General features: G+C 44.6%; 1 protein-coding gene across 3 annotated transcripts in view; it reads left to right on the top strand.

Moving 5' to 3' along the window:
* Window positions 1–24589, top strand: part of WNK4 (WNK lysine deficient protein kinase 4) — a 239614-nt gene that overhangs the window by 156718 nt on the left and 58307 nt on the right. For all 3 annotated transcript variants that reach the window (XM_056548981.1, XM_056548982.1, XM_056548983.1), the window contains 7 exons: window positions 9070–9158; window positions 10262–10481; window positions 13941–14298; window positions 16968–17107; window positions 17271–17347; window positions 20128–20269; window positions 22746–22862. In XM_056548981.1, coding sequence (XP_056404956.1) covers window positions 9070–9158; window positions 10262–10481; window positions 13941–14298; window positions 16968–17107; window positions 17271–17347; window positions 20128–20269; window positions 22746–22862 — 1143 coding nt within the window. The remainder of the gene's footprint in view (window positions 1–9069; window positions 9159–10261; window positions 10482–13940; window positions 14299–16967; window positions 17108–17270; window positions 17348–20127; window positions 20270–22745; window positions 22863–24589) is intronic.

Here is a 24589-nt window from a genome sequence, read left to right as displayed (position 1 = left end):
CCCTAAAGGCCGGTTTAAACTTGTAGGATTTTGTATCTTCAGATTTCCAACAAACTTACTTCCATAAGAAATGCAAGCTAGAAATGATTAGAGCTTAAAGGGGTACTCCGGTGGAAAACAAGCTTCTTAAAATCATCTGGTGCCATAAATTAAACAGATTTGTAATTTACTTCTATTTCAAAATCTTAATCCTTCCAGTACTTATCAGCTGCTGTATGGTCCACATGAAGTTGTGCAGTTCTTTCCAGTCTGACCACAGTGCTCTCTGCTGATACCTCTGTCCATGTGAGGAACTGTCCAGTTCCTCACATGGACAGAGGTGTCAGCAGAAAGCACTGTGGTCAGAATGGAAAGAACTACACAACTTCATCTGTAGTATACAGCAGCTGATAAGTACTGGAAGGATTAGGATTTTTTAATAGAAGTAATTTACAAATCTGTTTAACTTTCTGGCACCAGTTGATTTAAAAAAAATTCCACCAGAGTACCCCTTTAAACAAGGGGGGTCTTAGATTTGTGAAAGTGATTACTGATGGGAGGGGAGGAAATCAGATTCCTGAAAATGATTATTGCTGTGTGAAATATGAGATACCTGAAATTGATTCCTGCTGGGAGGGGGTATGAGACACCTGAAAGCGATGACTGCTGGGGTGGGAAAAGCAAGAGGATTCATGAGAAAGAGATTGCTGCTGGGTGTGGGAATATGAAATACCTGAAAGTGGTTACTGGTGGGAGACATATAAGATGCCTGAAATTGATTCCTGCCGGGGTGGGGCGACAAGAGGATTCATTAGCAAGTGATTACTGCTGGGAGGGGGGATATGAAATACCTGAACGTGATTACTGCTGGGGGAGATATGAGATACCTGAAATTGATTACTGCTAGGGTGGGGGTACAAGAGGATTCATTAGAAAGTGATTATTGCTGGGAGGGAAGATATGAGATACCTGAACGTGATTACTGCTATGAGGGGAGTTATGAGATACCTGAACGTGATTACTGCTATGAGGGGAGTTATGAGATACCTGAAAGTGATTACTGCTGGGTGGGAAGATATGAGATACCTGAAAGTGATTACTGCTATGGGGGGAGTTATGAGATACCTGAAAGTGATTACTGCTGGGTGGAAAGATATGAGATACCTGAAAGTGATTACTTCTATGGGGGGAGTTATGAGATACCTGAAAGTAATTACTGCTGGGTGGAAAGATATGATATACCTGAAAGTATTACTGCTATGAGGGGAGTTATGAGATACCTGAAAGTGATTACTGCTGGGTGGGGAGTTATGAGATACCTGAAAGGGATTTCTGCTGGGTGGGGAGTTATGAGATACCTGAAAGTGATTACTGCTGGGAGGGGAGTTATGAAATACCTGAAAGTGAGTACTGCTGGGTGGGAAGATATGAGATACCTGAAAGTGATTCCTGTTGGGGGTAAGAAAAACAATAGTATTCATGAAAAGTGATTCCTGCTGGGGTGAGAAAAGCAATACTAATCATGAGTGGGGATATGAAATACCTGAAAGTGTTTACAGCTGGAGGAGATAGGAGATATGAGATACCTGAAATTGATTCCTGCAGGGGTGGGGAAACAAGAGGATTCATTAGAAAGTGATAACTGCTGGGAGGGGAGATATGAGTTACCTGAATGTGATTACTGCTGGGGTAAGAAAAGCAATAGTATTCATGAAAAAGTGATTACTATTGGGGGGGGGGGGGATGTGAAATATATAAAAGCAATTACTGCTCGGGAGTGAATGTGATTACAGCGGAAGGGGGGGGGGGGGGGTTAGGGTGAGATGTGAATCCTGAATGTAATTGCTGCTGGGTGAAAGAGATGTGAGCCCTGAATGTAATTATTGCTATAGGGATGAGATGTGGGCCCTGAATGTGATTACTACTGGGGGGGGATGAGATGTAAGAATTAATTTGATTAGTGCTAAATAGTAGTATAATAATAGTAGTATTATTGTACAATCCGAGCAGCTTTTAATGAAACCTGTTTACATATGTGGAAGCCCCACATTGGTTAAAGTGCAGATCCACCATTGGAACTATAAAAATATACCAATGATACTATTAGGGGTATCATTCTCTTTAAGGCTATGTTCACACTGCAATTTCCCACGGGTAGTAGCTTCTTTTGACAAAATTGGTCTGCATTCTTAATTGTGATCTTGGATACACATTCCTTGAGGAATAGACTCAGGAAAACTATTTTGATAACAATACAATAGGACAGTGGTCCTCAAACTGTGACCCTCCAGATGTTGCAAAACTACATCTCCTAGCATGCCCGGACAGCCGTTGGCTGTCCGGGCATGCTAGGAGTTGTAGTTTGCAACATCTGGAGGCACCCTGGTTGGGAAACACTGCCCTACAGGATTGATGCCAAAGTATACATTGGTTATGTGTCTTGTACGTTGCATATATATATGTATATATATATATATATATATATATATATATATATATATGGAATTTTGAGGTACGTACTCTCTTATTTATCGGGTTACTGGTCTATGTAAAGTCAGCACCACTACTTTTGTTAGATGGAGGTAGACTGTCTCTGTTAAGGTTTCCTGCATCAACAAGTAGGCAGCTCTTGACACTCCCTCCCACTCACCAATGATCTCCGGCTCCGAGACCCATGAACCACTCCATTAACCGAGGCAGCACAAGCTGCGCATTCATCCTGTGCTTTAGGTTGCCAGAGAAAACAAACCATAGAGAGGGCTAAAAAATATTGTTTACAGGGACTGGACTAGCTGTGCTGTTCTCCGAATTATCTGAGGCCAAGTAAGGTGCATAGAATTTAGAGGTCAACCCTCGTGACTAGCCTTAAGACAATTCTTGTTTATATAATGCCCCGTACGTTAACATTTTAAAGGTTCTTTAGGACAGTGTTGTTTTTGATAGAAAATGTGGCGTAAAGGGCCGCTCGTCGGCTTTCAAGTCTAACCCAAATCCTGCTGCAACTGAGACCAGTATTTTTCTTTGAATTCTAGTTAGATTTTGAGCAACGTTTATGTTTTTTTTTTTTTTTTTTTAATAATAGACGAATATGCTACATATGTAAACATGTCAGCCGAACATGTTGGGCAAATCTTTTTCGAGACAGACGGCTGTTCTGGCAGTGAGGTGAGGAGGTTAGCGGCCATCTTTGATGTACAAGATGATTCTCTGTCTCGTTATTCTGTTACTTTAATCGTAAAGCATTAACTAATCTGTCATCAGTATCACCTGCACTAACCTGTTGGTACGGACAGGTATCCCGTTCCGTACTGTGGTTCTTCCGCAATTTTCTGCCTTATCATCTGTTCCAGGACACGAGCGGCCATCTTTGATGTACAAGATGATTCTCTGTCTCGTTATTCTGTTATTTTAATCGTAAAACATGGACTAATCTGTCATCAGTATCGCCTGCACTAACCTGTTGGTACGGACAGGTATCCCGTTCCGTACTGTGGTTCTTCCGCAATTTTCTGCCTTATCATCTGTTCCAGGACACGAGCGGCCATCTTTGATGTACATGATGATTCTCTGTCTCGTTATTCTGTTACTTTAACCATAAAACATGACCTAATCTGTCATCAGTATCACCTGCACTAACCTGTTGGTACGGACAGGTATCCCGTTCCGTACTGGGGTTCTTCCGCAATTTTCTGCAGTATCATCTGTACCAGGACGCTAGCAACCATCTTTGATGTACAAGATGATTCTCTGTCTCGTTATTCTGTTACTTTAATCGTAAAGCATTAACTAATCTGTCATCAGTATCACCTGCACTAACCTGTTGGTACGGACAGGTATCCCGTTCCGTACTGGGGTTCTTCCGCAATTTTCTGCCGTATCATCTGTACCAAGACGCTAGCGGCCATCTTTGATGTACAAGATGATTCTCTGTCATGTTATTCTGTTACTTTAATCGTAAAGCATTAACTAATCTGTCATCAGTATCACCTGCACTAACCTGTTGGTACGGACAGGTATCCCGTTCCGTACTGGGGTTCTTCCGCAATTTTCTGCCGTATCATCTGTACCAGGACGCTAGCGGCCATCTTTGATGTACAAGATGATTCTCTGTCATGTTAATCTGTTATTTTAATTGTAAAACATGAACTAAGCTGTCATCAGTATCACCTGCACTAACCTGTCAGTACGGACAGGTGAACCCGTACTATGGTTCTGCCGCAATTTTCCGCCGTTTCTTCTGTTCCGGGGCCAACTTGAAGCATGGGTGGAGCGTAGTGACCTCACCGCTGCTGACTGTTTGGACCCAGCAGAGAACAGCAGTGGTTATGTAGCTAAGCTCCGCCCATGCTCCAAGTCGGTCCCGGAAGGGAAGACACAGTGGAACATTGCGTGAGAACCAAAGCACGGAACGGGACCAGGTAAATATCATCAGTGTCATCGCCACTACCTGTCTGTGCCAACAGGGGACACTGATGACAGATTTCCTTTAAGATCCGGGGCCATGAAGGCCATCCTATAGGACCACAGTGGACCTGATGTCTCCTCCCTTCTGTTCAAGCATATAAAAGAACTTTGTAATATATGTTATTAAACAAAAAATGGCTACTTTTATCAGCTCCACCCCCATGCTCAATATTTAATAAGCACTGTTAGAATTAGAGATGAGCGAACTTACAGTAAATTCGATTCGTCACGAACTCCTCGGCTCGGCAGTTGATGACTTTTCCTGCATAAATTAGTTCGGCTTTCAGGTGCTCCCATGGGCTGGAAAAGGTGGATACAGTCCTAGGAGACTCTTTCCTAGGACTGTATCCACCTTTTCCAGCCCACCGGAGCACCTGAAGGCTGAACTAATTTACGTAGGATAAGTCATCAACTGCCGAGCCGAGAAGTTAGTGACAAATCGAATTTACTGTAAGTTCGCTCATCTCTAGTTAGAATCAAAAACTTTTTATGTGTTGTGCATCTTGTCAAAACATTAATCTTTCTAATATACTTCATAAAAAATGTTATCTCCTTTTTATAGAGGAACATGAATGGAGAGAGCGTGGCGACTGTAGTTGCCAGTCATCAGGCACAGAGCGGACTTCGCTCCATGCACCGAAAAACTGGGATATCCTTTGGAGAGGGGATAAGATGTTTTTCCGGTGGAGTACCCCTTTAAATGGAGTACTGATCTACTGGATTGGTGCATTTATAGTGCATGTCATTTAGATCTAATTCTGAGAATCTATGGAAAGTCCATCTGGAGGCATGAGACAGACTTTTAACTCACTGAAGGATCAAGTGACATGCTGTCTATAAAAGCCTATAGAGATGGAAGGGGCTGAGCAGGCAGGTCCTGCACTCAACGCAGGTCTGAGAAGCAAGAAAAAGAGCAACGATAAGAAGAGTAGGGAAACAGATGGAGGCAAACAGGAGCTCTGGGGGGACCAGCAAGGGACTGGGGCTAGGTGACTATGTGTTTTTCTAAAGCCCCCCCCCCTCCCGAGAACCATTTATTTATTTATTTTTTAACAAGGCAGGAATACCCCTTTAAGCACTTAGACCCCCCACAAAACTAATGACATAGCACTATGGCACAAGGAGTTCTTAAAAATGATATATACTCTTTAAAGTCAGGGGTACTGCTGTTCGTACTGTTACCGTTTCTTGTTTTTTTCCTGTGACGATAAAGTTAGTGCAGTAATGTTCCAGGTTGGCTGTCATAACACATTTACAGGCTGGAAGGTTTCCTCCAACCTAATCCCTCTCTGGCCGGGACAGGTTGTGTTTTCAGGTTTATTCTTCATGGGGAACATTAGAGAATAACTATTTTAGTTATTTTTCCTTCATACCATTTCTGGAGTTATGAATGTCAGGATTCTGAACCTGTGAGGCGTTTCCATGATAGGAAATGTAAGAGGGCGAAAGGACTAAACAGATAAGAAATACCAACTGTATGGTAATAGTGGTGATGGGAAGTTTAATTCAATTATATTTATACATATTTTTACTATAGTAAATGTGTATTAAATACATTTAAAGAGCTTCAACTCTGTTCACACTAGAGTCCTGGCCTCCATTTCTAAAAGAAGCCTGAACTTTTTGACAGTTTTGTTTGGACCTTGGACAAAGGTTCTTAAAGAGGTATTAGGGGCAAAAACATATTTTCCCCTTTCCAAAGGATAGGGGCTAAGATGTCTGATCACGGGGGGGCCCGCTGCTAAGACCCCCGCGATCTCCCTGCAGCACCCACATTCTATGAGGGGGCTGCTTCTCCAGTTTCGGAAACCTCCGGGTTTCCGGGACTGGGGACGTGACGTCACGCCAGGCCCCCTCCATTCATGTCTATGGGAGGGGGCGTGACGTCCGTCACGCCCCCTTCCATAGACATGAATGGAGGGGGCGTGGCGTGACGTCACGTCCCCAGTCCCGGAGGTTTCCGAAACGGGGGGCCCGCTGCTAAGACCCCTGCGATCTCCCTGCAGCACCCACATTCTATGAGGGGGCAGCTTCTCCAGTTTCGGAAACCTCCGGGTTTCCGGGACTGGGGACGTGACGTCACGCCAGGCCCCCTCCATTCATGTCTATGGGAGGGGGCGTGAAGTCACGTCCCCAGTCCCGGAGGTTTCCGAAACTGTAGATTCAGCACCTGCATAGAATGCGGGTGCTGCAGGGAGATCGCGGGGGTCTTTACAGCGGGCCCCCCGCGATCAGACATCTTATCCCCTATCCTTTGGATAGGGGATAAAATGTTTTTGCCCGGAATACCCCTTTAATACTGTGCAGTGCGCTGAGGCCCCTTTAATTATCTGATTAATAGGGGTGCTGAGAATTGGACCCTCGATGATCTGATATTTACTACCAACTAGCTGAGTACCCAATATTGTCTTCCTACCTAAACCTTGTGGGAAAGAAAAGCAGCCACCCAGCTTTTTCAGTTTCCTGAAGCCCTGCCATGCCCTCTTCCTCTTCCTAGTGATGTCTTCTCTCTCATCTCACTCTTCTCTTTGGATAGGGGATAAAATGTCTAGCAGTGGAATAGCCCTTTAAATGTAACAATGTGGTGCGTATTCATACCCTGTAGAAATGTGTAGGATAAATAGCTGCCACTTTGAGAACCCTTAAAGGTAAATAATCCAGCTACGGGGATTAAACTTCATTTTAACAACATGATGCTCGTAGGATTCCTCCTGTCAGGTTGTGTATTAAGCGCCGTACATTACGTAATCACCAGTATGCTTCTGCAGCTCGTCCGTGTATTTAAGACATCGCCACTAAATCTATCCGGACAATAAAGCAGCGTTAACTTCCACCGAGCCTGGATACATCTCCAGTTACAGAGCGTCGTCGTGGTTACGCTCTTGATAATATACATTTAGCGATGTGAAATACAACACAGACCCATTGAGTCCCATATGGAACATGCCGAGGAGAGGATTAAGGGACTCAGACAACTCTATATAATGCTCAGAGCTGCAAACATGAGATCAAACACATGATACCGGTTTCTTAGCTGATGGCTGTTTGTTAAGTTATAAAAATGTATTTTCCTTTTAAGCTCAAGAGTCGTAAAAGGTAGTGCTAAGCTGCAGCATGCACGCCACCTCACTCCCCTACTCCCTACTTGGCTTCCAGCACAAAGCTAGTACATTAATCATGCAGAAAGGGGTGGGGGAGGGAGAAGGCATGCATGCTACAGCTCAGTAACACTGCGACTATTGAGCTTGATAGAAAAATGCATTTTTATGGCTTTGCAAACCGCTAAGACACTTCTGAACATGTAATAGAGCTGTGAACTGTACTTGTAAGAAGGTCCCGGGTTCAGTCATCCTCAACTTGTGATTCTGCAGTTGTTACAAAACTACCATATGCATGCTTGGTGTTGTAGTTTTGCTAAAGCTGAAGAGTAACAGGTTGGAGAACATTGCTCTAGGGACTATAGTATATTTTTGTCTGCTAATTTAAAGGGTACCTCTCATCAAAAAAACTTTTGATATATTATAGATTAATGTATGCAGAATAACTTTACAATTGCATGTTATTAAAAAATATGCTTCTTTCTATTTAATTTTCCACTCTGAAGAAATGACCACTAGGGGTCTCCCTACCAGTCCTGGCAGCAAGCATTTCAGACTCATGCTGGAGTCCTAAACAATACGAGCTGCCAGTCTGCTTTGTTCACAAAGGAGAACACTCAGAGCTACCAGCCTGCTTTGTTCACAGCCTGTTTGGCTGTGAACAAAGCAGGCTGGCAGCTCTGAGTGTTTAGGACTCCAGCATGAGTCAGAAATGCTTGCTGACAGGACTGATCGGGAAAAATACAATAGAAAGAAGCATATTTTTCATTAACATGCTATTGGAAAGTTATTCAACATTCATTAATCTAAAATATATCAAAAGTTTATTTGATGAGAGGTACCCTTTAAAGTGTACATGTAAAAAAATAAATAAACCTTTTTCTAGGGACACTACAAAAGTGTATAACGGTCAGACCCTAACCAATAACGAGAACGAGCAGGGAAAGAGACCTGTTGCTGCGCGCTTCCCTCCTGCTCCGTGCCTGGATGGTCCCATAGACCCGCATTGCAAGTCCGTCCAGGTCACGTGACAGCAGAGCTGCAAGAGAACTCCCTAAGCGCACACTTCTCCCGTCTCGTTCTTGTGATCGGTCCAGGTCCGAACACTAAAAGATCTCGATTGCTAAAAAATGTTTGATATGTCTCTATAAAATATCAGAACTTTCTTTGTATAATATAACGGTGTGTTTCCTGAACACAGTGTTTGATACACAGATCGATCGATTGTGAAATGATACCCGGACTACAATAAAGCATCGTAGGGATAAGACGCCGTAACATTTAGCAAAAATACACTTGTCCTGTTAGTACATTGGAAATGGTGTTTTGGGATTCTGTGTTATATATAGAAGAGAACAAGCACTGTTTAACCTGAGCTCCTGGCGTCCAGCCCCGTTCTATGGTCACCCTCATTCTGTGTGCCCAGCCTGCATGTCGTCGGCATATTAATATTTCAGACCTTCCATAATGGACTATGCTTGGCTAAACCTTTCTGACTTGATGTTGTGTTTCTTTTCATCATCTGCAGGGCATGAAGCCAGACAGTTTCTATAAAGTTAAAGTCCCAGAGCTTAAAGAGATCATCGAGGGCTGTATACGCATGAACAAGAATGAAAGGTAAACTCTCCTCCGAAAGATGAGTAACTACACTGACCTGATCGGAGGACAATAGCAGCGGAGACTTAAGGGGAGAGGTGGTTTGGGAGTTGTCCTTGTGCAATCAAAAGTTCAGCTTTGGTGTGAGGCTCAACAAATTATGTTATTTACATATATTTAAGATATTTTGAGCCTGTATTACGGCCTAGGGTTCCAGCCCCACACTGTCAGTTCAGGTCAATAAACTCTGTTCAGACGAGTCGGGACATTCCTCAATACTAATGTAAGCAAATGGAGTGATGGGTAACACCCTAGCGGAGTAGCAGCATGACAGGGGTTTTAGGGTAGCCTTCACATCACCACCTTTTAGTCTGGGTGCTAAGGGTGGAAATAAGTGTAGTAATGAGGGGGCTTATGTTTTAGGGGTACTGTCTCTATAAGAGGAAACATTATTTGCAGGTGGAAAAAAGGAGGTGGGGAATCTGCAGGTAATAGTAATAGGGTGGGTGAGTAATAGGGGGTATATAAGGGAACATAGGGGAAGGGTCAGCCAGCGGGGAAAAAGTCAGGGAAGCAAGTACCACCCACCATCCCGTGATCTGTTGGGAAAGTTGGCAGTATGGGGGCAGGTCTAAGGGTCCTCGGAGGTGGTAATTTTTCAAAATTAGGAGTATGCGCACAATGGATGGGTGTTTTGCCAGTTGTTATGTTACAGCTGGAATGGGTCTCTCGGTGGTGGTTCTGGGCCCCAGGAATTATGAATGGGAACAGGCACGTGGGTGCCCTTGGGTCAGGTGGATGCGGTCAAGGGCAAGAGATGAGTTAGTGCCTGGGGTTCTGGTGGAACGTACTGTAAATTTGGTGGAACCCTCCAGGGACCTCTTTTGTCATTAATGGTCATGGTATGTAAATCTGTTAACCATAAATGTTATAAGTTATTATTTATAATGGTGTTAAATAAACAGGCCATTTTTCTTCAACCTTGATGTCCTTGTCTTTAGGGGGGAGAAGGGGAGGTTGGAGTGTATTAGACTGGGGACACATCTTAAATCCCTTCAGTCATGTATAATACACTTGGCTTCCATCATCTACTGGCTTCAACGAATATCTATTAACCCTGACAGATACACCATCCAGGACCTGCTGGAACACTCTTTCTTTCAAGAAGACACTGGAGTCCATGTTGAACTGGCTGAGGAGGACGATGGACTTAAACCAGCCTTGAAGCTTTGGCTAAGGATGGATGATACCAAAAAATTGCATGGCAAATACAAGGACAACAACGCGATCGAGTTCCTGTTCGACCTTTACAAAGATGTTGCTGAAGAAGTGGCTCAGGAGATGGTAAGAAAGTTATAATCTCATATTGCCATATAGGAAAGTTACTTGACACTACTCTCCCTACTGGTGGGATGGGCTGAGTATCTTAAGTATAGAGGTGGGGGCTTCCAATGGTGTTAGAGAAAATATCAATTAGGCATGGTTAATTTTTAACGGGGTACTCTGCCCCTAGAAATCTTATCCCCTATCCACGGAGGGTCTGGCCACTGGGACCCCCTGCAATCTCCATTCAGAACACCAGCTTCGTGCGGTTGTAGTCATGACTTCACACCATGCCCCCTCCGATCATGTCTATGGGAGGGGGCGTGACAGCGCCCCCTTCCCTAGACATGAATGGAGGGAGCATGGTGTGATGTCACAACCACACCCACACAAAGCCAACATGACAGTGTCTTGCCCCCTCTAATAGATATGAGTGAAGGGGGCGAGATGTCACGACCACGTCCAGCCCCCTCCCATAGACATGAATGGAGGGGGCATGGTGTGATGTCACGATCATATCCGCACAAAGCCGACGTGACAGCGTCTTGCCCCCTCTCATAGACATGTATGAAGGGGGCGTGATGTCACAACCACATCACGCCCCCTCCCATAGACATGAATGTAGAGGGCACGGTGTGATGTCATGACCACAGCTGCACAAAGCCAACGTAACAGCGTCTTGTCCCCTCCCATTGACATGAATGGAGGGGGCGTGACATCACGACCACGTACCGCCCCCTCCCATAGACATGAATGGTGGGGGCATGGTGTGACGTCATGACCACAGCCGCCCAAAGCCGGCGTTCTGAACATAAATGTTCAGAATGCCAGGGTGCCGGCCCGGATATCATGTGGGGGGCCAGCGGCCGTACCCCTTCCCCCGCGCAGACATCTTATCCCCTATCCTTTGGCTAGGGGATAAGATGTCTAGGGGCGGAATACCCCTTTAATACCAATTCCTTTTGTTGTTCCTGAAGACAACCAGCCTACCAGAGGTGTCCTGCTGAGGTTTGCTCATCTCTGTCTTTGGACTATTTGGTGGGAAGGAATAGATGTCAGTGGAATGAGCAGTCAGCCAGCAGCTGTATACGGTCTACAGGCACCTCCAGTATTGAATACTTTTTATCTAAAGCAGACTAAGGCTGGGTTCACACCACATTATTGCAATACAGTTCCCGTATACGCTTTCAATTTGAAAACCGTATGGAACCATATTGAAAAACGTATGCATTGACTCTCCATTGAAAACCGTATGCCAAACTATGCATCAGGTTGTGTCAATTTTGCATCCTGTACGGTTTTGTCAGTTTTTTTTCCTCTACCCAAAACTGTAGCCTACAATGTTTTTTGGTCCGGGTGAAAAACCGTATTGAAACATATACTTTTTTTTTAACATGGGAGTCAATGGGAACCGTACAGAACCGTATGTGCGTACAGTTCCATCCAGTTTTCACCATACAGTCTTTGACTTTGACTTTTTTCTTGGAATTTCAATCAAACAAGTGAAACTTTATTTATAATGGAATGAAAAGTTTAAAACGTATAAGTTTTTTTTTTCCTTAAAAAAAGGATGCAACCGGACATCACATTTCAAACTGTATACAGATTAAAATTTGGACACACGTTTTGATCCGGTTTTGAGGAATCCGTTTTTTTATCAAAAACCTGATACGATACGAGAACTGTATTGCAAAAACATGGTGTGAACTTTAGAGTTACCTATAAAATGGTGACTCACGTCATCTACCACTGTCATATAATTCGACCGTACTAGACCAAACTTGTATTTTGCAGTTATCATCTACTGTAAAACCTCACCCTACGCTCAACCTGTCCATTTATCAGCTCTGCAAACGTCCCATTGTTTAGAACAATTCTGATCACGTCATAGATAAAGCTAAATCTTACTGACCTAACCCATATTGTAGAAGCTCGGCAATAGATTAACATCATTGATTCTTTCACATACCATCACTTTGTTGTTTCCAAGTTACCTGCTCAATGGAGGTTCCTATAGAGTCAACCTAAGAATGATCCAAGAAGATCCTATTACATAGCTCGGCCCGTGCCCGTTACGAGCACCGATCTGCTACAATGGCGCTTATATACTGAGTCTTTTCATGGCTTGGAATAAGGCAGACAGGGCCACACAGACAATCACTGGATAATTTTGTGGCCCTTCTGTAGATCGTCGGCCAGATATCTCCTATTACATAGGGAAATGTGCGGCTGACTATTAATCATCTTTAAAGGGGTACTCCGGTGGAATTATTATTATTTTTTTAATCAACTGATGCCAGAAAGTTAAACAGATTTGTAAATTACTTCTATTAAAAATCTTTATCCTTCCAGTACTTATCAGCTGCTTTATGCTCCACCAGAATTTCTTTTCTGTCTGACCACAGTGCTCTCTGCTGACACCTCTGTCCATGTCAGGAACTGTCCAGAGTGGGAGAGGTTTGCAAAGGGGAATTGCTCCTGCTGTGGACAGTTCCTAAAATGGACAGAGGTGTCAGCAGAGAGCACTGTGGTCAGACAGAAAAGAACTACACAACTTCTTGTGGAGCATACAGCAGCTGATATGTACTGGAAGGATTAAGATTTTTTTAATAGAAGTAATTTACAAATCTGTTTAACTTTTTTGGCACCAGTTGATTTGTAAAAATAGTTTTCCACCGGAGTACCCCTTTAATCATGTCAAAAACATGCAACCAGCCAGTAAACACATACTGTATTAGCGTGTTCATTGGCTGAACCCTTGTTCCAATTGCACAGTGTTTATTAGCTTCTTTGGCCAATAATCATCTCAAATAATAGGGCCCCTATTCTATAGCTCTCACATGATTTAAAGGGGTATTCCAGGAAAAATCTTTTATATATATATATATATATATATATATATATATATATATATATATATCAACTGGCTCCAGAAAGTTAAACAGATTTGTAAATTACTTCTATTAAAAAATCTTAATCCTTCCTATAATTATCAGCTGCTGAACTCTAGTTATTCTTTTCTGTCTGGCCACAATGCTCTCTGCTGACATCTCTGCTTGTCTCGGGAACTGCACAGAGTAGAAGAGGTTTGCTATGGGGATTTGCTTCTACTCTGGACAGTTCCCGAGACATGTGTCATCAGAGAGCACTTAGATAGAAAAAGAACAACTCAACTTCAGCAGCTCATAAGTACTGGAAGGATTAAGATGTTTTAATGGAAGTAACTTACAAATCTGTTTAACTTTCTGGAGCCAGTTGAGATATATATATGTATATATATATATATATATATATATATATATATATAGTTTTTCCAGGAATACCCCCTTTCAGAGAATCAGAGACAGTAAGTGGATGGAGTGACTAATGATAGTAAATATATCGAATTGTTCAAACCATCTCACTGGTTTTACTATAAAATGGCCGAGTTATTTGGATTAAAAATGTATATATAAATCTGTTTTTGCATGTGTCTCGTAGGTGGTTCTCAACTTTGTTTGTGAAGCCGACTACAAAATTGTAGCAAAAGCTATCCGAGACCGGGTACTGGCCATAAAACGAAAGCGAGAAAAGGTGCGGCGCGCCCAAGAGGAGCTCAAGAAGAAAGAGGAGGAGAAGCAGCAGAGCATTCTCAAGCTTCTCGAGCAGCTGAGAGGCCCTCAGAGCACGACAACCATTACTACTCCAGAAACGGCACTGAGTCCTACATCCTTACCAATGACTACAGACTCTGCTGAATCGGTCAGCAATGGTACATTCCTGCCTGAACCAGAGGAACCGGAGGCAGACCAGCATCATCCGTTCAACTTCCGACATTCTTGTTACTCTTCTGCTACATGTAAGCTTTTGGTTTTGACCGTGTTTATTGAGAAAATTATTTAAAGTGTCAGATCCCACAAAAAAATAATTATATTACTCAGTCCCGGATCCTGACCATGTACATGTACCGTATTTTTCGCCGTATAAGACGCACTTTTTCTTCCCCAAAACTGGGGGGGAAAAGTTGGTGCGTCTTATACGGAGATTGTATACCTATCGCGGCGGTCCCTGCAGCCATCAACGGCCCGGGACCCGCGGCTAATACAGGACATCACCGATCGCGGTGATGCCCTGTATTAACCCTTCAGACGCGGCGATCAAAGCTGACCGCCGCAACTAAAGCGAAAGTGAAACTAACCTGGCTGCACCGGGAGGGACCTTACCTGCTTCCTCGGTGTCTGCTCCGTGCTGGGATCCCCTGCATGGTCGTCGCTCTCCTTCGTCGTCATCCCGTCGTCGCACACGCCATCCCGTCATCCAATAGAGCGGCGTGCGTAGCGGCGTGATGGCGTCGACGGAGAACGAGGATACCGGGCAGCAGAGACGTTCCGGAGCGACGGGGACACCCTGGGGACGCGGCGACAGTGATGGAGGGCGACATCTAGGGCAGCGGTGACGAGCGGTGACGGGTCCGGAGCGGCAGGGACACGTGAGTATTACCTCCTATACCAGTGGTCTTCAACCTGCGGACCTCCAGATGTTGCAAAACTACAACTCCCAGCATGCTGGGAGTTGTAGTTTTGCAACATCTGGAGGTCCGCTGGTTGAAGATCACTGTGACCTATACTTTACATTGTATTCTAGATTTTCCTCATTTAAAATTGGGTGCGCCTTATATGCCGGAGCGTCCTATAGGACAAAAAATACGGTAATTTTTATGCCTCTATCACCTATATTTATTTTAAAAATACCTCTTTTCATTAGCGTACAGTGTTTGAAATTCTCTTAGGGGAAAGGGGTGTATCCCTCCCTTGTGGTGTTGGGCGTGTGTGTGGTGGGAGGGGGCGTGTCCATCCTTTGTGGTGGTGGTAGGAGGGGGTGTGTCCCTCTTTGTGGTGGTGGGAGGTGATTGGTGTGTGGTGGGAAGGGGCGTGTCCATCCTTTGTGGTGGTGGGAGGTGATTGGTGTGTGGTGGGAGGGGGCGTGTCCATCCTTTGTGGTAGTGAGAGGTGATTGGTTTGTCTGCCCAGGCAACCTTGCCCATGAGTCATCTCTAGTCCATGACTCATGGACAAGCCTGATGCTGCTGCAGTACTGGTTAGTGTCCCAGTAGGAATGGGGACCTCTAGTGGAGGGATTTTCAGGAGCCGTTTTCTTTAATAAATATTAAAAATGTCGTAACATTTTACAACCATATTACAAAAGGTCTTTGATTTTCATTGGTAAAAATAAATAAAACATTTTTGGACCTGATAGCGCCCATTTAAATGCCAAGAATAGGGGAGAAGGTGTCTGATCGCGGGGGTCCTGCTGCTGGGAACCGCCACGATCTCCCTGCTGCACCTGGCATTCGTTTAGAGCGACGGGTGCAGCGCCGGAGGCTCGTGACGTCACAGCCGTGCCCTGCTTGTGACTTCATGGCCACGCCCCCTCAATGCAAGTCTATGGGAGGGGACATGACTGCCGTCATGCCCCCTCCCATAGACTTGCATTGAGGGGGCGTGGCCGTGATGTCAGGAGCAGGGCGCGGCCATGATGTCACGAGCCTCTGCCCTGCATTGCCAGTCATCCGGCTCCGTGCACCAGATGTCTGGGGTGCCACAGCCGAGATCGCGGGACCCCCGTGATAAGACATCTTATTCCCATCCTTTGGAAAGGGGATAACATGTCTAGGGGCGGAGTACCCCTTTAAGGATATGCCATGCACATGCTTGGTTATAATATACAGTGGTCCCTCAACATACGATGGTAATTCGTTCCAAATGGACCATCGTTAGTTGAAACCATCGTATGTTGAGGGATCCGTGCAATGAAAAGAATAGAAAGTTATACTCACCTGTACCCGCCGCTCTGGACCGTCACCGCTGCCCTGGATGTCGCCCTCCATCGCTGTCGCCGCGTCCCCGGGGGGTCCCCGCTCCTGACCGCCATCATGTCGCTGCACACAACACTCCTATTGGATGACGGGACGGCGTGCTCGGCGACGTGATGACGTCAATGGAGAGCGCCGGCGATGCAGGGGATCCCGAAGAGGATGGTCCGGAGCGCCGGGGACAGGTGAGTGATGATCACTGGACCACACGGGGCACCGTAAACGGATATCCGGTGGCAGCTGAAGCAGTCTGCGCTGCCGGATAGCCGTTTATGCGATGGCCCCGACATACAAAAGCATCGTATGTTGATGCTGCCTCTGAGAGGCCATCGTATGTTGAAATGATCGTATGTCGGGGCCATCGTAGGTCGGGGGGGTCACTGTAATAGTGTAGGATTGTAATGGAAATATGAATTGCTTCCCAGTGTAGAATTCCATACGTTGATGACTATAGATACCTGATGGAATTTAGCAGCCAACATATGACATTTGTCCCAGATGGAGAAGTTACACAATGAAAGTGAATTTTATTCTAAGATGACGGGGTCTTGTGTAAACCTCCAGAGTGTTGTCAGATGTTTGGTCGACATTTTCTCCACTTTCAAGTTTTATTAGCGACGAATTTCTTGCGTAACATAGTTGTGTCTGTTCGGCAGCGGACTGTGAGACAGATGGGTACCTCAGTTCTTCTGGCTTTATAGAGGCTGCAGATGGCTCCCAAAGACCCTCAAGTGATGCCTCTCAAGAAGATCCCAATAGCCCCCCAAGCACCCAGCCAGAGATATGCTTTCCTGGGGTAAGTAGGAAAAAAAAAGCTTTAGTGTTTATAATGTATTTTTAGAATCCAGTCATATCAAATCCTTTTGTTTTCTTCAAAGAAAAATGTTGTAATTGTGTATAATATTTTTCTTATGCTGCTTGTGGTGCGGAGTAAATCTTTCTTTGTCCTCTTCTCACAGAGCATTGCTGTAAGTGTGAATTCAGACCTAACGCCTCCTCTTGGACTTCCCAGTGACATCTCTTCTCCGGTGGATAGGTGAGCAAAAGCAGTGACAAAAAACAGGTTCAACAATCAGCTTTAAAGGGGTACTCCGGTGGAATTTTTTTTTTTTTATTAACTGGTGCCAGAAAGTTAAACAGATTTGTAAATGACTTCTATTAAAAAATCTTAATCCTTCCAGTACTTATTAGCTGCTGAATACTACAGAGGAAATTCTTTTCTTTTTGGAACACAGAGCTCTCTGCTGACATCAAAAGCGCAGTGCTCTCTGCTGACATCTCTGTTCATTTTAGGAACTGTCCAGAGCATTATATGTTTTCTATGGGGATTTTCTCCTACTCTGGACAGTTCCTAAAATGGACAGAGATGTCAGTAGAGAGCACTGTGGTCATGATGTCAGCAGAGAGCTCTGTGTTCTAAAAAGAAAAGAATTTCCTCTGTAGTATTCAGCAGCTAATAAGTACTGGAAGGATTAAGATTTTTTTATAGAAATAATTTACAAATCTGTTTAGCTTTCTAGCACCAGTTGATTTAAAAAAAAAAAAAAAAAAAAGTTTTCCAATGGAGTACCCCTCTAAAGGGAACCTGTCATTAGTTTCATTTTGCCCAAACCATGGGTAGCATGAAACAGGGTGTATGGTTCACATTTTGTTTTTACAAAGGAACCATTCTTGGGTGGTCTATGGTGCATTCTCCTGACAGTTTCCCGTTAAAGGGGTACTCCCGTCCCGCCCCCCCCCCCCCCCCCCCCTCTCTGCTCTCTGCTGACACCTTTGTCGGTGTCAGGAACTGTCCAGAGCAGAGAAAATCCCCATAGCAAACCTCTCGTGCTCTGAACAATTCCTGACACGGACAGAGGTGGCAGCAGAGAGCATTGTGGTCAGACTAGAAAGAACTACACAACTTTCTCTGGAGCATACAGCAACTGATAAGTACTGGAAGGATTAAGATTATTAAATAGAAGTAATTTAAAAACCTGTTTAACTTTCTGGCACCAGTTGATTTATAAAAAATATTACCACCGGAGTACCCCTTTAACCCCTTAGGGACTCAGCCCAATTTCACCTTTCACCGATAGCAGGGATAGGAGGGGTGGCACCCTTGCCACCTCACTCCTATCCCTTCAGGGGGATTGGGGATATCTTGGACAGCCTCGATGATCCTTATTTTCCGGGTCACTGGAGACCCATATGACCCATAATTGCCGCTGATCTGTCAGAATTGACCAGTGATTTGCGGCGATCGCCAACATGGGGGGTTCACGGGATGCCTACTGAATGAATTCCCACAGTCGTACAGGTACGCCATGCGTCCCCAAGAGGTAATGTCTTCAAGGTGGCATTAGACATAGGAGGTCTTGTACTTTTGGGTCTACTAAAGATAATCCACCAGATCCCTAAAAATAGTCCAGAGCATTCAGCTGAAACTTAAACGTTTCGATCAGTGGGGGGCTGAGTGTTCGGACCCTGCCCAATCACTAGAACAGGCAGGGAGAAGAGCAGGCGCTGACCAAAATAATCCCATAGACTTACATTGTAAGTTTGTCTCATTAGCTCTTATCCTGGCTCATTCTTAAATGGGTACTCCACCCCTAGACATCTTATCTCCTATCCAAGGGATAGGGGATGAGATGTCTGATCGCGGGGGTCCTGCTGCTGGGGACCGCTCCGATATCGGCTGCGGCACCCCAGACATCCTCGAGCTCGGCGGGACCACCGCTATCGGACATCTTATCCCCTATCCTTTGGAAAGGGGATAAGATGTATAGGGCAGAGTACCCCTTTAAGCCATGTTCTTTTTAATGGGGGCTGTCCAAGATGGAACAAACAGGTCAAGGTTTTTCTATAAGGCTCTTGGAGAGAAGGGACTCCATCTGTGCCTAGACCCATCATCCATGCTACTGGGTAGTGAACAGCGTTGAAGAACTCTCCATTGTTACCAAGCAAAGAGTAACAAAAAAGGTGCAGAGGTAAAAACTCCCTTCTATTCAAAAGCCAGTAAAACCCTGAGATTACAGGGGGGGGGGGGTCCATTTTAATCTTTGCTACAAGGGCCCTCTATTTCTTTTTATGCCATAGGGCATCATTAAAGGGGTGTTCCGGGCAAAAACATTTTATCGAATGTAGGGCATTAAAGGGGTGTTCCGGGCAAATTTTTTTATCCCCTATCCAAAGGATAGGGGATAAGATGTCTGATCGTGGGGGGCCCGATGCTGAGACCACCGCGATCTCGGTGCAGCACCTGCTTTATATGTGGCTGCTGAATCTCCAGTTTCGGAAACCTCCGGGTTTCCTGGACTGGGGACGTGACGTCACACCACGCCCCCTCCATTCATGTCTATGGGAGGGGGCGTGACGGCCGTCACGCCCCCTCCCACAGACATGAATGGAGGGGGCGTGGCGTGACGTCACGTCCCCAGTCCCGGAAACCCAGAAGTTTCTGAAACTAGAGATTCAGCACCCACATAGAATGCGGGTGCTGCAGGGAGATCGTGGGGGTCTCAGCATCGGGCCCCCCACGAACAGACATCTTATCCCCTATCCTTTGGATAGGGGATAAAATGTTTTTGCCCGGAACACCCCTTTAATGCCCTACATTTGTTGGTGCTACAATGATACTTGCTGATACTTGTCTAGACTGCCACCAAAAGTCCATAGAAGGTTAATTCACACAACATTATTGTAAGCGATACTCACGTGGGCCACGTTAAAAAGGTTTTATTTTACAACTTGCTGCGATATTTGATAATAGAGAATGTAACCTATTATATTCTTTGATAGTATCTTGTTATTTAGCATGTTACACTGTCTTTCCAGTTATGCATCAGATGTGGCCTCAGGGCTGAGTGACGGCTGTGAAGGCTTCTCGGCTGGAGAACGGAAGATCAAGTCTCCCGTGAAGAAGACACCTGCAAAACTTCTGAGACGTAAAGCGCGGTCGAGATTACGTATAATTAATGTAAGTGTTAGTTAATAGCTAGCCGAAGCTAACCGCTTTCTAAGAAGAAAAAAATCTAAATAAGGGTGCAAGGCATATGCAGCATATGTGTAGTGGGAGATCTTCGCATTCTTTATTTCAGTTCTGTATTGTTTTTGCTTAAATGGGCACTGTCCTTTGAAGAAACATGGCATAAATCGATAGTACAAGCAAATATACAGTAACTAAAAACTTTGTAATATATCTTATAAGAGAAAAATGCTTATTTCTCCTGTTATCAAACTTTTACCCTTCACCTCCCCTGTGAAACTGTATCCCACTCAGCTTAGTTTTGTCCTGTGTCTGCAAGACAAGCAATACAAGTCTATGGGCTCTGCCTACCAGCTCTGGGAGAACTACAAATTAAAGATGAAGCCTGCAGAGCAAAAATCTTCTGAAAATGTCATTAACAAGTTATATCTTGGTCAGAAGTCATCTGAAATGACTATGGGGGGATATTTATCATTGTCTTTAGATTTTTATTATTTTTTGCTTTTATTTGGCACATGAAATGTTGCACGTGTGCCAAAGCACATTATTATTTTTTTTTTTTGCAACTTTAAGGTACATTCACACGTGCGGATTTTCACAGCGTATTTCGCTGGGGATCCGCCGCTGAAGGACCTCCTATATGCTGCCTTTATATGTGCCTGCTCGGAGCGGCAATACGCCGCTACGAGCAGACACACTGCGATGTGCGAGTCGCCGCGCGCATGCGCAGTGTACTCGCACATCTCGGCAGCTCTCGGCCTAGCTCATTGAGCAGGGGAAGCGGCTGCGATGCGTGCAAGTACACTGCGCATGCGCGGCAACCGCACATCGCAGTGTGTCTGCAGTTCTGGGCTGGTGTTTTGGATGGGTGTGCGACTTTTCGTGCAACATTTGCACTTGACAAATCTGTTACCGCTGGAAACTGAAATTGACTTTGTAGCTTTTTGCTTACTGTGTAAGGGCACGTTCACACGTTCGGATTTACAGCTTATTTTACGCTGAAGATCCGCCGCTGAAGGACCTCTGTATGGTGCCCTTAAATGTGCCTGCTCGGAGCGGCGTATTGCCGCTCCGAGCAGGCACATTTAAGGGCACCATACAGAGGTCCTTCAGCGGCGGATCTTCAGCGTAAAATAAGCTGTAAATCCGCACGTGTGAACATCGCAGCCGCTTCCCCTGCTCAATGAGCTAGGCCGAGAGCTGCCGGGATGTGCGAGTATACTGCGCATGCGCGCGGCGACTCGCACATCGCAGTGTGTCTGCTCGTAGCGGCAAATCTACAAATCTACACCAGCCCAGAACTGGCTTGCAAAACTACCTTCGGAGAGCACTTTCAAAAAGTTGCAAATTTTTTGTGATTTTTTCCTTTTTTTTCACAACTGCAACTTTTTGTGCAAAAAAAAAAGTCGCAGAGGAGAGGAAGAATCATACAAAATGGTGTTCTGAAGTGATTTATTGTTTTTTGCTTATGTGCGCCAAATGTATCACACCCTCCCCCTTCCCCAATTCCCCCAGTGATTGATAAATACGTCACACGTAAGCAAAACCAAAGCAAAAATTTATGACTTTAAAACTCACTTTTTTAAGGACAAGACTGATCTGATCAATCTCCCCCCCCCCCCCCCTATAGCTTTAGGCTGAACATTCTGTCAACTCCATGTTGCCATGGAGCCCTAGCTAAAGGAGGTCAGCACGATAATGCCTAAGAGTAGCATTAAAGGGATACTCCGGTAAAAAAGAAACATTAGTAGACAAATTAAAGGGGTACTCCGGTGGAAAACTTTTTTTTTTATGTTTTTTTTTGTTTTGTTTTTTTAATCAACTGGTGCCAGAAAGTTAAACCTATTTGTAAATGACTTCTATTAAAAAATCCTAATCCTTCCGATACTTATCAGCTGCAGCATGCCCCAGAGGAAGTTGTATAGTTCCTTGCTGCCTGACCACAGTGCTCTCTGCTGACACCTCTGTCCATATCTGGAACTGTCCAGAGCAGGAGAGGTTTGCTATGGGGACAATTCCTGACGTGGACAGAGGTGTCAGCAGAGAGCACTGTGGTCAGGCCGAAAAGAACTATACAAACTTCCTCTGTAGTATACAGCAGCTGATAAGTACTGGAAGGATTAATATTTTTTAATAGAAGTGATTTACAAATCTGTTTAACTTTCTGGCATCAGTTGATTAAAAAAAAATAATTCATTAATTAAAAAAAAAAGGGTTTTCCACCGGAGTACCCCTTTAATTTGTCTACTAATTGTTCTCACTACATGGCAAAAATATCATTAATTGACAACTTTTGCAGTACAGAAAATTGCTAAAATAGTTTTAGGCTTTTAATACAACAATGATAGAAACTTTTTTTATTGTGGGTCAGTGGGGTCGCATTGCGCGACCCCACTGACCCACAATAAAAGAAGTTTCTATCATTTACAGGTTGTCACCAAAACTTTCTGCTTCTCTTTTTGTACAGATATCAGATAAGAGCGACCGTGTAGTAGAGTGTCAGCTGCAGACCTACGATGGCAAAATGGTCACGTTCAAGTTTGACCTAGATGGCGATAACCCTGAGGACATTGCAGCTGTTATGGTAGGTAAACAAAGTATTTTTGTATATATATTATTTTATTTTAGTTGTTTGTTTATTTTATTTATTTTTTATTGTATACTATTAAAGGGGTACTCCCGTGGAAAACGTTTTTTTTTTTTTTTTTTTAAATCAACTGGTGCCAGAAAGTTAAACAGATTTGTAAATGACTTCTATTAAAAAATCTTAATCCTTCCAGTACTTTTTAGGGGCTGTATACTAAAGAGAAATCCAAAAAAGAAATGCATTTCCTCTGATGTCATGACCACAGTGCACTCTGCTGACCTCTGCTGTCCATTTTAGGAACTGTCCAGAGCAGCATACGTTTGCTATGGGGATTTTTTTTTCCTGCTCTGGACAGTTCCTAAAATGGACAGCAGAGGTCAGCAGAGAGCACTGTGGTCATGACATCAGAGGAAATGCATTTCTTTTTTGGGGATTTCTCTTTAGCATACAGCCCCTAAAAAGTACTGGAAGGATTAAGATTTTTTTAACAGAAGTGATTTACAAATCTGTTTAACTTTCTGGCACCAGTTGATAAAAAAAAAAAAAAAAAAGGTTTCCACAGGAGTACCCCTTTAAAGGGGTACTTGCAGGGATCAAGTCCTGGGGAAAAAAAAGGGTTGGAACACTTAAGATTTACACTCAAGGGCTGCTCCTGCTAATGGGAATGGTGTTCCTGCTGTGGAAAAAGTGCAGGAACTCAGTTCCCACACGTTCCTGCAGGACTTGAGCCCTTGGTACTTAGCCCCTAGAAATCTTATCCCCTTATGATTTAGAAAATAAATGTGTCCTCTATTTCCTCTCTTTACTAGACCAGTTTAGACTCACAATAAAGGGGTACTCCGCCCTTAGACATCTTATCCCCTATGCAAATGATAGGGGATAAGATGTCTTATCGCGGGGTTCCCACCGCTGGGACCCCTGTGATCTCCATCCTGCCTCCCATAGACATGAAAAGAAAGGGGGGGGGGGGGTGACATCACAAGGGGGGCGTGGCATGGCATCACGACCCCCGCCGACAGAATCCACCGTTTTAAACATACTCTTGCTGCACCTGGCATTCGTTTAGACCGTTGGGTGCAGCACGGCCACACCCCGCTTGTGACGTCACAGCCACGCCCCCTCAATGCAAGTCTATGGGAGGGGGCGTGACATACGTCACACCCCCTCCCATAGACTTGCATTGAGGGGGCGTGGCCATGACGTCACACACGGGGCGTGGCCGTAAAATCACGAGCCTCCGTCCCACATCGCCAGTGCATCGGATGTCTGGGGTGCCGCAGCCGAGATCGCGGAGGACCCCAACAACCGGACCCCTACGATCAGACATTTTATCTTTGGATAGGGGATAAGATGTCTAGGAGTGGAGTACCCCTTTAATGGGAGTCTAAACTGGTCTCGTATAGGGAGAAAATAGAGGACACATTTATTTTCTACATCATAACAAAGAGTTTAGAAGTCAATACCCTACATCTGTCAGCTAAAATGTCGTCATTCAGCTTAGGAAAACAATCGAGAGCGACAGAAATTCAATGATTTCCTAGATCTCCTAGAAAGGGAACGTGTCATCAGTGTACAGCGAAAGGTGTAGATAACACTGGATCCACCACCATTCACAGCAGAGGTCAGCATCTTCCTTCCCTGTCGAATGACCTCTGAAAATCTCTCCAATTCAGCTGAATGGGACATCTCCCGTTTTTTTTATGTATAAATCTATGCTGGCTGCC

This window comes from Hyla sarda, chromosome 12 (assembly GCF_029499605.1).
Source record: "Hyla sarda isolate aHylSar1 chromosome 12, aHylSar1.hap1, whole genome shotgun sequence".
Classification (NCBI taxonomy): Eukaryota; Metazoa; Chordata; class Amphibia; order Anura; family Hylidae; genus Hyla; species Hyla sarda.
This window is presented reverse-complemented; position numbering and strand designations above follow the sequence as displayed.